General features: G+C 43.2%; 2 protein-coding genes across 3 annotated transcripts in view; both read right to left on the bottom strand.

Moving 5' to 3' along the window:
• The window catches only part of LOC124117604, a 60,461-nt gene that overhangs the window by 16,496 nt on the left and 28,953 nt on the right, over positions 1-15,012 (bottom strand). The window lies entirely within an intron of this gene.
• LOC125378284 lies at positions 923-13,182 on the bottom strand. Its single transcript, XM_048393742.1, has 2 exons — positions 12,656-13,182; positions 923-1,259 (listed from the first exon to the last, which is right to left on the bottom strand). Exons 1-2 carry the CDS (start codon positions 13,180-13,182, stop codon positions 923-925), a joined length of 864 nt encoding a protein of 287 aa, XP_048249699.1.

Here is a 15,012-nt window from a genome sequence, read left to right as displayed (position 1 = left end):
TCTTTTTTATTTTGACTCCAATTCATAATATTCCGGGTTAGAATTAGACCACATCAAGATGCTGCTTGACGTAGGAGGCGAGAAGTTTGCTATTGGATAGGGTCTTCAGGAAGTACTCATTATATCAATCATTCGTATGTCTGGTACACATTACATTAAGGAAATACAATATGCCGTCACAGATAATTCGTAATTATTAAGATTTACTCTTGTATTACAGGCGTGTAGGTTCATCAGTTGCCTTTAAAGCATAAATTAGTTTCGTAAAGCAGTGGGAAAGCATTTAAAGCAAATACGTGTCAGGTTAGAAAGATAAATCAGTCATCTCCAGGTGCTTCTCGGGAGGATTTCTCCTTGACAAGTTCTTCTCGAATTTGTGCCACTACGGATTTCTTTTTCATATATGGCCTCAAAATGTGACCGGATTCTTCGTTGTACTTTCTGTATATGGCCTTCTCTGGTTTTGCCAGACAGCATATCTCCCTCCGTTGTCGTATACAATCCCTTGTGAATTGTTTGTACATCTCGTTGGTGACTGTGTCGTCAGCAGAGTCAAGAAACAGACGGATGTCCAACTCTAGTTCCTGCCATCCGGCGCCTGTCTTGTTGGCGAGCTCTTGCTTCTTCTCAAACTTTTCTAGAAGAAACATGCTTCCAACTTTGAAGGTGCAGGTCGCTACAGTGATTACTCCGATGATGATCTTAGATATTGCAGGGAGCAGTCCGTCTCCCACGGGGATGTACTGGGATAGATTCGCTGTAGCTACGCCCATAAGTAGGCTAGCTACAATGAGCGCCCAGAACGACAAGTTAGCGTACTTGTCTGACTGTTCGTACATCATATAAGACCCTATCATGCTGCGAATTCTTAGTTCGGATAACAAGACTTCACATGCTTCAATGACCTTGCTTTTTGCTTCAGTTAGAGACTGAGGCTGGGGTTGAGGTTGGGGCTGAGGCTGAGATTTATGCTTCTCTTGACCCTGAAGTTCAGGTTGAGTTTGAGGCTCGTGTTGAGGATGGGTTTGAGAATGAAGTTGAGGTTCGTGTTGAGCCTGGGGTTGAGGCTGGGTTTCCGGTTGGGGTTGAGGCTGCGGTTGCGGTTGAGGTTCAGGTTCAAACTCGAGTTGAGGCTGGGTTTGAGGCTGAGGTTGAGCCTGAGCTTGAGGCTGGGGTTCAGATTGAGGTTGAGGGTGTGTCTCATCTGCCCCTTGAGGTTGACTTCTGGTTGTTGACATTTTGTTGGTGATAGCAAGTCACTGAAAAAATGGAAGATATTAAGAATATGAAAATTACGTCTCATTCCACTACGTCGCCAAACTTTATTACTTTATACATTGGATTTATGTGTTGTATTCGTATCTTTTCCTCCACTTAAAGAGGGCCACAATTCTATTATCGATTTTGTAATGTGTAATGGGTGCCATGTGTATACCTAAGACACCGTCTCTATGTTAACACAGCAATAGTTAACTGCTATATTGATATACACAATGCACTTTAAGTTCACAATAACCTAAGGGGCGGTCTGGTAGCCTAGTGGTTAAAACGTCCGCTCGTCACGCCGAAGACCCAGGTTCGATTCCCGACATGGGTACCATGTGTGAAGCCCCTTTCGGTTCTCCCCCGCCGTGGTATTGCTGGAATATTGCTAAAAGCGACGTAAAACCATTCATTCACTTACATTATTCTTAAGTGGGTTCTCAGTCGTGTCCCTTTAAGGAAGTTACCTATCTGTAAAAACACTTTTGATTTCCTGGGTATGCATTTTCAGGGTATGCATGTCAATTCGATAAGGTGAGGTGAAATGGGTTTAACGTCGCTTCAAGGTTATTTCACTTACTAGTATATAGTGACGAGCATGCACGTGCGTGCGTGCGTGCGTGCGTGCGTGCGTGCGTGCGTGCGTGCGTGCGTGCGTGCGTGCGTGTGGCTGCTTGTACCAGTCCGGACTAATGCCGATTTTATATAGTGCTAGACCACTGAGATACCCCGCCCAGACACGACTCCGAGCCGACAAGTCATTGTTTTAGCCCCTTAATGCCGAGCGCCAGGCAAGGTAACAACAAGTATTATCTTTTAACGTCTTTTGGTATGACGCGTCCGGGGATTGAAGCACCCACCTTCCGCTCTCCGGGCAGACGCTCTACCACTAGACCGCGTCGGCGATCGGTATGGATGTCGATGTTCCGTTGAGTAACAGTAAACGGTATCAACCTAACGGTAGTTTACAAAGTGTAGTTTCCTCATTCGGCGAGGAGGTAGTTGAGGCCAAGTCGTCTGAGGTTACGTAATGTCCTGTGCAGAGTAACGTCCCTTTGGTGTGCCATTACATCTAATTACAAATTAGCCCCGATTATGTTTCTAGGTTTGTTTGCACCATACCCGAGGCTTCACATAAGTTTTAAACTTAGACGATTTGCATCACTTCGGACTTTCCTCCCTCTGTAATTCGACACGCCGTGATATGACTGAAATACCGTCCAAACCGGCTTTAAACCCAGCTCACTCACTCACTCACTCACTCAACCTATCAAACACTGGCTTCCCTGTCTTAGGTTTCGCTCACAACGATCTCAGACGACAGCCGTAAGTCTAATTAGAAGCATAGGAGCACTAAGATCGCTTCGTTGGGGGCATACCTAGACTAGCCCATCTGCAGACAACTAGTGATATAGCATTGCCGACTGAGGAGTCACATTGCACAACGTTACTCACGTATAACTCCTGGCTGTCGGCTTCACTCCTGGATGTCCTGTCGCGTGCATATACTGTACAGTTCTTCAGCTTGTCATATCAGTCACGTGGTAGACTACTACAAATATGAAGTACAGATATGACACCAAATAAGTTTATCAGTCGTATCAACCATTGACATTTGACTAATCTGTTTGTTTTCCTTCTGTAGGGCGTGTGTGTTTCCCTGTGTTATCCATTTTCCTTATGAAGGTTTCATATTTGCTTAATGACCCATAAGTCCTTGTTTAGTCTGTCTTACAGACCCTGATACGAATATATGAATTACAGCCCATGCAAGTCTATAATGTTTGGCAAGTCTAGATTACTGCAGTATCAGAATCTGTATCAGTATCTGAAAATGAAGACAGTCTCTGGGCTCCTTTTTATTATATTTTATTAAGATAATTGTTTGTTTTTTCTGTACCATATGTTTATTTCAGAGACTAGATGTTAGTTTAGTCCTTGTTATCAGGAGAAAGTATTTTTCCTTAGTCAATTATTTTTAAATGTTCTATATCATGCTTTCACGCTTATATATTAATTTGTGTTGTCCTAATAACTGCGTGGAGATACTGAGGGTAGGATATGTACCCAGTACCAGTTTCCTGTTGCAAGGACATAAATGGGGATCCATTGGTCACAATGGCTAGTGAGAATTACAACTGATCACCAAAAATGACCAACACAACGTTGATCTTAAAAATGACGTGCCGTTTACCCGATACTCATTTATCCAGAGATGTGTGTATTAATGAGCTATGGGTATTCCGAAGCAGAACGAAAAGGTCCCCAGCTCTCCATGCTTGTCACCGCGTAGGATTTCCGTGGCAAATGTGAACCAAGTACTGATGGATTGTCCCTTCGAAGGGATTCCGTGGCAAAACAGGCCACAGTACCGCGTGCTTGTCTCCTCGTGGGATTCCGTGCCAAAATAGGTTCCCAGTACCGCGTGCTTGTCTCCTCGTGGGATTCCGTGCCAAAATAGGTTCCCAGTACCGCATGCTTGTCTCCTCATGGGATTCCGTGGCAAAATAGGTTCCCAGTACCGCATGCTTGTCTCCTCGTGGGATTCCGTGCCAAAATAGGTTCCCAGTACAGCATACTTGTCTCCTCGTGGGATCCGTGCCTAAATAGGTTCCAAGTACCGCATGCTTGTCTCCTCGTGGGATTCCGTGACAAAATAGGTTCCCAGTACCGCATGCTTGTCTTCTCGTGGGATTCCGTGCCTAAATAAGTTCCCAGTACCGCATTCTTGTCTTCTCGTGGGATTCCGTGCCTAAATAGGTTCCCAGTACCGCATTCTTGTCTCCTCGTGGGATTCCGTGCCTAAATAGGTTTCCAGTACCGCATGCTTGTCTCCTCGTGGGATTCCGTGCCTTAATAGGTTTCCAGTACCGCATTCTTGTCTCCTCGTGGGATTCCGTGCCTTAATAGGTTTCCAGTACCGCATTCTTGTCTCCTCGTAGGATTTCCGTGGCAAAACAGGCCACAGTACCGCATTCTTGTCTCCTCGTGGGATTACGTGCCTAAATAGATTCCCAGTACCGCATTCTTGTCTCCTCGTGGGATTCCGTGCCTAAATAGGTTCCCAGTACCGCATGCTTGTCTCCTCATGGGATTCCGTGCCTAAATAGGTTCCCAGTACCGCGTGCTTGCATAAAGCACAACTCCTCTTGCTTCTCCCTATAAAACATTTGTAATTGGGAGTTATAATAACCAGACGTTTCCTAATATGAAGGCATATATGTTGTCATATAACTAAATTTCAATCTCAAACAAATAACTAAACCTTCGTAAAACCCAGGAGGTCTAAGCCTAATTGAACACCACTACACCTAAAAGTTTCAAGGAAAATAAAAAAGACTTCTGAGGTGAGGTGGTGAGGTGAAATGAAGCTTAACGCCGCGTTCTAGATAATTGCACGTATGTGACGTGCATCCACGTGTATTTGTGACCTGGGGTAAAATAGGTCTTTAGCTACTCATGCTTGCTGTAGATATGCAACTATGCTTTTCGTACGAGGCGACTAACGTGATCTGGTAGTCATGCTCGCTGACTTAGTTGATGTATGTCATCGTATCCCAATTGCGTGGATTGATGCTCATGATGGATTATCCGGTCCAGACTCGATTATTTTTACGACCGCCGTCATATAGCTGGAATATTGCTGAGTGCGGCGTTAAACAACAATCAAACGAAACGTTGTTGTTTTGTTTATTGTTGTTGTTTTTGTTTGTTTTGTTTTTGTACGTGTGTGCGTGCGTGCGTGCATGCGCGTGTGTGTGTGTGTGTGTGTGTAAATTTCATAGTGGTAGCCCACTGAGACGCAGTACACTCCGAGCCGTCCAGTCGTAGCTTTAACCCCTTAATGCCGAGCGCCTGGCAGGGTAACAAAAAGTACCATCTTTTGACGTCTTTTGGTATGACGAGGCCGGGGATCGAACACCGGACCTTCCGCTCTCCGGGCATTAACTCGACAATGCTCTTATTGAAGCGAGGCACAATCTTCCCTTGGCAACGTTGGCAACCATTATTAAGAGCATTAGTCCGATGTGCCAAATACGCGATACTGAGAGCTTTTTTGGACAATATAAAATATATTATGTGTAAAATTCATTATCTGCATCAAGTGTAGTATATCTTCAAAACAACGGAAATGAAACATACCCTGGAAAGTATATTTTATGCTGTTGTCTACATAAGGTATTCGAGCTGATTTGTTTTTCTGTCAAGTCGTGTCCCACGCCCAACGATGACCCCGGCTTTATTGGTGTTGACAAAGGAGAACATATCGAAATACTTGTGAATTTCACTCTTTGAAATGTAACATGTTTACAACTTTACACATGCTAATACCATTCAACAGATACATAATAGCGGATAAAAGTGAAACTTTTTAATTTCATTCTTTTGATCATTGGTTTCAAAGAATCACTGTTTACATGTTGTGTTGTGGCAACACCAACCAATTCAAACACCGTAGTTGTAGGTTTATGTTTGAACATGACCAGGAACATTCGTTCAATAAAAACAAATCCTTTATCGTCTTGTACATGACGAGAATAGTGAAAGTGGGTTCACAGTAATGCATGCTTGTCTCTCTCTGGGAGGCCGAGTCAGGGGCAAAATATGTCACAAGTACTACATGCTTGTCTCACTGTGGGAGGCCGTGGCAAAATATGTCACATGTAGTACATGCTTGTCTCCCTGTCAGAGTCGGGGGCAAAATATGTCACATGTAGTGCATGCTTGTCTCACTGTGGGAGGCCGTGGCAAAATATGTTACCAGTATTACATGCTTGTCTCCCTGTCCGAGTCAGGGGCAAAATATGTCACAAGTACTACATGCTTGTCTCCCTGTGGGAGGCCGTTGCAAAATATGTCACCACTAGTGCATGCTTGTCTCCCTGTAGAAGTAAGTGGCAAAATAAGTCACATGTAGTGCATGCTTGTCTCCCTGTCAGAGTCAGGGGCAAAATATGTCCATAGTACTGCTTGCTTGTCTCCCCGGGGGAGGCCGTGGCAAAATATGTCCCCAGTACTTCATGCTTGATGTGTATTCAACTGAGAAAAAAGATGGATTATCTTTGAAATAAATGAAATAGTATCTACATTTGGGAAACAAGACGATGGAATATTGTTATTTATATGATTTTATTTTCAAGCTTATTAAATAACTACAAATTTATTATAAAGCAAATAAATATTAAGATGAGCACTACGCTCAAAATATATTCAATAATGCAGGACGTTGTGTAGACAAATTGCAAAACGTATGTTCGATCCATTTCCATCTTATAAATGGTTAACATTCAGAATCAGAAAGCGACAGTAAACATTTTCAGGACGTACATTAACAATAAAGAATTCAAACCATGTTTGCATACTAAATGAAAAAACACAAAGTGATCTTTATAACATTGTTGGTGGAATCAGCGCTCACCTTAAAAAGAGTTAAATTATATTACATGTTTAAAAAGTAACATTAAACGTTAAAAAGCATTTGTGATCGATATGTGAAAATGTCAGGTTTATAATAAAAGATAACTACATACATAAAAGCGACAAAACCATTTCCATATTCATAAGAAATCTTTGCTAGAAGCAGAGTCAAGTGTGTGATTCTGACTATATCATGAATATTGTTTTTACTGTTTTTACTTTTTTATGCAAACTGTGTGAGTGGCGGATGCTACCACTACAGCAGGATATGTTAACCCTTTTGAGCGAACACTGGATGATTGAGTGTTGTTTTATGCCACTGTTGGCATTTTCCTGTATAAGAAAAAAGGATGACACCAGATTTGGGCTTCACACGTTGTACCTAAGTTGTTAATCGAACCTGGGTTTTCTATGTGACCCCGCCGTCTACAATTAGAGACGGTATAGCAGGACATGCTTACCTTTTTTTGCGAATCCATGACGTCATTGATTTTCAGTGATCTATTTACATAATGTTTCCGCCACTATTTTGCCTTTTGCCTGACGTCAGCTCAGGTTTAAAGTGGCGTGGGACAATTGTCAGTTCAAAAGTCAGTATCGGTGCTCAAAAGAATCTGTTCGGCGGATAATTGAGACTGATTATTCCCTGGCTTTGACTTTTATAGTTTATTAATCGCTATCAAATAGTGCTGATGCTAGGTGAACATATTCTGCCCCACCGATTGCGCTCGTCACAAATACATGCAGATGCAAGTCAACTGTTTATCTGATAAACAAAACAATACATGGAACAGATTGTACAAGTCACAATAGTGAATTGCATCGGACATCCTTGTGGTCAGTGGTGCGTCAGGTTTTGAAATGTCTTCCGTCGAAAGACGCTTTTTGAAAGCTTCGTACCTCAAAAAGGTGTGGAAAGTAGACGCCAAAGGCTGTAACTGATTGAAAATTGCTCGACATAAAGGGAATGTTAGATATTGGAAAGTTGAATACGTGTCAGGTTGGAAAGATAAATCAGTCATCTCAAAGTGCTTCTCGAGAGGATTTCTCCCTGTCAAGTTCTTCTCGAATTTGTGCGACTACGGATTTCTTTTTTATATATGACCTCAAAATGTGACCGGATTCATCGTTATACTTTCTGTATATGTCCTTCTCTGTTTTTGCCAGACAGCATATCTCTCTCCGTTGTTGGGTAGAACAGTTAGAACTAAGGTGTGTTGGGTAGGACAGATAGACCTCAGGTGTGTTGGGTAGGACAGAAAAATCTCGGGTGTGTTGGGTAGGAGAGATAGATCTTGTGTGTGTTGGGTAGGACAGATAGACCTCTGGTTTGTTGGGCAGGACAGATAGATCTCGAGTGTGTTGGGTAGGGCAAATAGATCTCTGGTGTGTTGGGTAGGGCAGATAGACCTCTGGTGTGTTCGGTAGGACAGAAAGACCTCGGGTGTGTTGGGTAGGACAGAAAGACCTCGTATGTGTTGGGTAGGACAGATAGACCTCGTATGTGTTGGGTAGGACAGATATACCTCGTATGTGTTGGGAAGGACAGATAGACCTCTGGTGTGTTGGGTAGGACAGATAGATCTCGTATGTGTTGGGTGGGACAGATAGACCTCTGGTGTGTTGGGTAGGACAGATATACCTCGTATGTGTTGGGTAGGGCAGATAGACCTCGTATGTGTTGGGTAGGACAGGTAGACCTCTGGTGTGTTCGGTAGGACAGAAAGACCTCGTATGTGTTGGGTGGGACAGATAGACCTCGTATGTGTTGGGTAGGACAGATAGACCTCCGGTGTGTTGGGTAGGACAGATAGACCCCTGGTTTGATGGGTAGGACAGAAAGACCTCGGGTGTGTTGGGTAGGGCAGATAGACCTCGTATGTGTTGGGTAGGGCAGATAGACCTCGTATGTGTTGGGTAGGGCAGATAGACCTCGTATGTGTTGGGTAGGACAGATAGACCTCGTATGTGTTGGGTAGGACAGATAGACCTCGTATGTGTTGGGTAGGACAGATAGACCTCGTATGTGTTGGGTAGGGCAGATAGACCTCGTATGTGTTGGGTAGGGCAGATAGACCTCGTATGTGTTGGGTAGGGCAGATAGACCTCGTATGTGTTGGGTAGGACAGATAGACCTCGTATGTGTTGGGTAGGGCAGATAGACCTCGTATGTGTTGGGTAGGGCAGATAGACCTCGTATGTGTTGGGTAGGGCAGATAGACCTCGTATGTGTTGGGTAGGACAGATAGACCTCGGGTGTGTTGGTAGGACACATAGACCTCGTATGTCTGACTGACTGACTGAGTATGGTTTTACGCCGCTTTTAGCAATATTCCAGCAATATCACGGCGGGGGACACCAGAAATGGGCTTCACAGACCTCGTATGTGTTGGGTAGGACAGATAGACCTCTGGTGTGTTGGGTAGGACAGATAGACCCCTGGTGTGTTGGGTAGGACAGATAGACCTCGGGTGTGTTGGGTAGGGGAGATAGACCTCGGATGTGTTGGGTAGAATAGATAGACCTCGTATGTGTTGGGTAGGACAGATACATCTCGTATGTGTTGGGTAGGACAATAGACCTCGTATGTGTTGGGTGGGACAGATAGACCTCGGATGTGTTGGGTAGGACAGATAGACCTCGTATGTTTTGGGTAGGACAGAAAGACCTCGTATGTGTTTGGTAGGACAGATAGACCTCTGGTGTGTTGGGTAGGACAGAAAGACCTCAGGTGTGTTGGGTAGGACAGAAAGACCTCGTATGTGTTGGGTTGGACAGATAGACCTCGTATGTGTTGGGTAGGACAGATAGACATCTGGTGTGTTGGGTAGGACAGATAGACCCCTGGTGTGATGGGTAGGGCAGAAAGACCTCTGGTGTGTTGGGTAGGGCAGATAGACCTCGGATGTGTTGGGTAGGACAGAAAGACCTCGTATGTGTTGGGTGTGACCGATAGACCTCTGGTGTGTTGGGTAGGACATATAGACCTCTGGTGTGTTGGGTAGGGCAGATAGACCTCGGTGTGTTGGGTAGGGCAGATAGACCTCGGATGTGTTGGGTAGGACAGAAAGACCTCGTATGTGTTGGGTAGAACAGATAGACCTCGGGTGTGTTGGGTAGGAGAGATAGACCTCGGGTGTTTTGGGTAGTACAGATAGACCTCGGGTGTGTTTGGTAGGACAGATAGATTTCGGGTGTGTTGGGTAGGACAGATAGATCTCGTGTGTGGTGGGTAGGACAGATAGATATCGGGTGTGTTGGGTAGGACAGATAGATCTCGGGTGTGTTGGGTAAGACAGATAGATCTCGGGTGTGTTGGGTAGGACAGATAGATTTTGTGTTTGTTTGGTAGGACAGATTGACCTCGGGTGTGTTTTGGTAGGACAGATAGATTTCGGGTGTGTTGGGTAGGACAGATAGATCTCGTGTGTGTTGGTTAGGACAGAAAGACCTCGTATGTGTTGGGTAGGACAGATATACCTCGTATGTGTTGGGTAGGACAGATGGACCTCGGGTGTGCTGGGTAGGACAGATAGACCTCGTATGTGTTGGGAAGGACAGATAGACCTCGCATGTGTTGGGTAGGACAGATAGATCTCGTGTGTGTTGGGTAGGACAGATAGACCTCGTATGTGTTGGGTAGGACAGATAGACCTTTGGTGTGTTGGGTAGGACAGATAGACCTCGTATGTGTTGGGTAGGACAGATAGACCTCGTATGTGTTTGGTAGGACAGAGAGACCTCTGGTGTGTTGGGTAGGACGGATAGTGTTCGGGTGTGTTGGGTAGGACAGATAGATCTCGGGTGTGTTGGGTAGGACAGATAGATCTCGGGTGTGTTGGGTAGGACAGATAGATCTCGGGTGTGTTGGGTAGGACAGATAGATCTTGTGTGTTGGGTAGGACAGATAGACCTCGGGTGTGTTGGGTAGGAAAGATAGATCTCGGGTGTATTGGGTAGGATAGATAGATCTTGTGTGTCTTGTGTAGGACAGATAGACCTCGGGTGTGTTGGGTAGGACAGATAGATCACGGGTGTGTTGGGTAGGACAGATAGATCTCGTATGTGTTGGGTAGAACAGATAGATCTCGGGTGTGTTGGGTAGGACAGATATACCTCGTATGTGTTGGGTAGGACAGATAGACCTCGTATGTGTTGGGTAGGACAGATAGATCTCGTATGTGTTGGGTAGGACAGATAGACCTCGTATGTGTTGGGTAGGACAGATAGACCTCGTTTGTGTTGGGTAGGACAGATAGACCTCGTGTGTGTTGGGTAGGACAGATAGATCTCGTGTGTGTTGGGTAGGACAGATAGATCTCGGGTGTGTTGGGTAGAACAGAGCAATAGGGCGAATGATATCCTCAGAAAGTATTTGATTTTCCGTTATCTACCCTTGGTCATTGGGCCTACGACCTTGGGATTTTGGATGGCACTAGTACTCATCGTCTACATACACATACAAAAGGTGAAAAAATAGAGCCAGTGGTTGTTTTCCTAGGTCTGGTACAACAATTGGCGGAATAATAAATAATAATAAAAACAAATAATAATAAAAATAATAATAATAATAATAATAAATCGAACGATTAAAATAGAACTCTACAGCCTTTCGGCTTGGAGCTCTAATAATATATGAAGAACATTTCCATAATAAAAGTATGAATTCAAGCACTATATATAACAATAGATTGTTATAATCTAAATCAATGTACCATAGCAATGAACATCCTGTTTACATTCGAATTCTTAAATGAAATGTTGACGGTGGTAAGTATAATCAAGTCTTTTAAAGGATTGACGTATATTTTTTTTCGGTTCATCGGAATCCAAAAACCGATGTGCAAACTGTAAGAATCTTACGAAAGTTTGCACATCGGTTTTTCAATTCATACTGCAATGAACCAAAAAAAACCACAGGTAATATAATGCTTAGAATTAAATTCGACAACGAAATCAACTTTTATCTACAATAGTTTAACAAAAAACAGTTTTTATATATAAAAGCAGACAAAATGATGAGATTGATAAGCATTACAGATGTAGGAATACATACTGAGGCTTTACATGAATCAGGTGATTGTTTACTTTATGCACATAACTTGACACGCCTACAAAGTCAGTAGCCAATCAACGGACAGGAAGATCAAAACAAACTTCATAGGACCTGAGGCAAGAGGCGATAAAGACTGCAAAGTCAGACTTAACGAACTTGACATGGTCAGTTCACGCCAGATTCAAACATTAGTTGCCTGAGAACTGGCAGACACATTTTGAAATGTGCTCAAGCTCAATGGAACTCAAGCTAGCGGACAAAAAACAGGCGAGCGAGCTTGCACGTTACTGTTTCATTCCTCCTCGGCCTTCAGTCTCAAAGGGTAGTTTGGACAATGAAAAAGCATTAAATGTCCTGAACATGACGATACACGTGAGTAGAAATAAAGGAATTCACTCGTCTGTAAATTTGGATTCCCGAACATTCTGTAGTAATAAAAGTAGTCCGCTTCGATGGTCATTTGGAAATGAATGCAATATCACGTGACCACTTCAGCTAATCAGAATGTAGGAATTATAATGAACACAAAGAAAATTTTATTATTGTCCAATGAACGCAATGACAGACTTTTTCCGGCACTGCTTCATCGTTCGATCGGGGTGATCATGGTATTTTTCATGAGTTTGCTTCTCTTGTTTTGACTTAGAGCACATGTTATTCCGCTCCTGTGTACAATAGCCAGGACTTGAAACCACAACATCTTGTTTACAATCTTAAACCACATGTACACGGTGATACGTACATCGATTGTTTTCGAAAGACGACATAAAGTATCTGATCACTGTAAACAGATTGTGCCAATACACACCATACGGAAAACAAGCCCAACAATCCATGACCAGTACATCATCCTGAATATCTTTTGGTTGTTCGTTATGAACTTCCTTAAGTCTTTTTCCAATGCGCTTAATGACTAACTGCTTCTTCCGATACTGCTCGATCGTTACAAGGGGGTGATCATGATAATGTTGATACATATCTCCCTCTGGTTTTGACTTAGAGCATACATTATCCCGCTCCTGTATACATTTACTTGTAAACTCTCTAATATCTTCGTCCGTGGCTGTGTCGATATAGTTCAGAAATAGACGAATGTCCAACTCCAGTTTTTGCCAACCTGCTGCTGTCTCGTTATAGAGTTTCTCTTTCTTTTCAAAGTATTCAAGAAGAAATATCTTGCCAGTTTGAATGGTAGCTGAAAATCCAGAGACCAATCCTATGACCATCTTAGAGACGGAAACCCAATCTTCATCATCACCCACGGGGATGTAGTCAAATATATTAGCAGCAGCCACACCCATCAGCATGGCAACTAAAATCAGTGTCCGAAATGCATAGTTTCCGTATTTGGTTGACCTATCGAACATCATGTAAGAGGCCATTAAACTGCGAATTTTCAAGTCTTCTAACATCTCCACATTCCTTGTTCTTGCGTTTTGAGCCATTCAGATATGTAAGAAGATATGTTAACACGCCTGAAGGAGAAAATGCAGTGAATTACTGACATATAGTGTTTGATCATAGTGAAAAATCACTACAAAATTGGTTATATTATTTAATCATGTATATATCTAATTAGATGCCGCGGTTTAAGACGTAAAGATCGACTCAATGCAAGGAAATGTATATATACATCCAATATGCATGATAGACAAGGCTGCGACCACCACGATTGTTGGGAACAGACTCGGCATTTACAAATGAATTTGCCATTTTGGAATGGAATTGATAGACGTCCCCATGCTTTATATGCGCATCTCATTGATTACTTGTTAACAGGTCTCAGCAAGTGTCTTAATTATTGCATACTTACATTTCATGGCTTACCTGTCCTGGGTTACGCCCACAAAGCGAGCTTAGACCTACAACTGCCATAAGTTTGTTTGTGTGTTTGTTTGTTGTTTAACGCCACACTCAGCAATATTCCAGCGATATGACGGCGGTCTGTAAATAATCGAGTCTGGACTAGACAATCCAGTTATTGACATCATGAGCATCGATCCACGCAATTGGCATGCGATGACTACCACAAGTATCATTCAAAGCGTGGGAACTACAATCGTCAGTCACTAAAATCGATTTGTGGAGCGAGACCAAGACTGACTGATCTACAGACAACTGTGATATAGCAGTAACATTGCCGACCGAGGAGTAACAATGATAATCACGTATGACTTCTGGATGTCAGCTCCACTCCTGGCTGTCCTGTCGTGTGTATTTACTGACTACTACAAACTATTTATTGCCAATATAAATTATACCAAATAAGGTTATCCGACATATAATCAACCAATGACATTTGACTTGTATTATTCCCCTTCTGTAGGACCTGTGTTTTCCGCGTCTTATCAAGTTTGATTATTTTATTATCAATTTTCCTTATTTTATTATCAATTTTCCGTATTTTGTAATACGTTTTCCTTATTTTATATTACATTTCCCTATGTGACCCATAAATCCTTGTTATCAAGTGATATAATCTTTTTTCTATGCAACATTTTTACATGTTACCCGTTTATCATGTTTATTCAGAGATATTGAGGTATGTATTAAAACCCTAATATGAACATTCCGTGGCGGATTATGTCCCCAGATTCGTCTCCTCGAAGCGATAGCATGGAAAATTAGGACCCAACCTCATGCTTGTCTCCTCGTAGAGATTCCGTGACAAACTTGTTCCCAGCACAGCATGCATGTCTGCTCGTAGAGATTCCGTGACAAAATAGATCACCAGCACTGCATGCATGTCTCCTTATAGAGTTTGAATGACGAAACAGGACCCCGCCTCAAGCTTGTCTTCGTGTACGGATTCTGTGGCAAAATAGGTTCCCAATACAGCATGCATGTCTCCTTGTAGAGTTTCAATGACAAAATAGGACCTCACATCATTCTTATATCCTCGTGGGGATTCCCTTTCAATAAAAGGTCCTAGCACCGCATGCATGATTGTCACCTCGTAGTGATTGCGTGAGAAAAAATGTTCCCAGCACTGAATGCATGTCTCCTCGAAGGGATTCCGTTACAAAATAGGACCTCACATCATTCTTATATCCCCATGGGGATTCCCTTTCAATAATAGGTCCTAGCACCGCGTGCTTGTCACCTCGTAGGGATTGCGTGAGAAAATAGGACCCCACCTAATGCTCGTTTCCGCGTAGGGATTCCGGGGCAAAATAGGTCCCAAGCACCGCATGCTTGTCTCCGCATAGAGATTGCATGACAAAATAGGTCCCCACCTCATGCTCGTCTCCTCGCAGGGATTCCGTGGCAAAATA

The sequence above is a fragment of the Haliotis rufescens genome, unplaced genomic scaffold, assembly GCF_023055435.1.
Source record: "Haliotis rufescens isolate VD_foot unplaced genomic scaffold, xgHalRufe1.0.p SCAF_12, whole genome shotgun sequence".
In the NCBI taxonomy this organism is placed as follows: domain Eukaryota; kingdom Metazoa; phylum Mollusca; class Gastropoda; order Lepetellida; family Haliotidae; genus Haliotis; species Haliotis rufescens.
The sequence above is the reverse complement of the archived record's forward strand: the minus strand, read 5'-3'. Positions and strand labels throughout refer to the sequence as shown.

What these genes read in the sequence shown, in the direction of transcription:
- LOC125378284 (XM_048393742.1), bottom strand. Translation starts at nt 13,182, where the DNA reads ATGGCTCAAAACGCAAGAACAAGGAATGTGGAGATGTTAGAAGACTTG. An exon ending in GAGCAGTATCGGAAGAAGCA is followed by an intron (nt 1,260 to 12,655) that starts GTTAGTCATTAA and finishes CCATTTTTTCAG; the next exon opens with TGACTTGCTATCACCAACAA.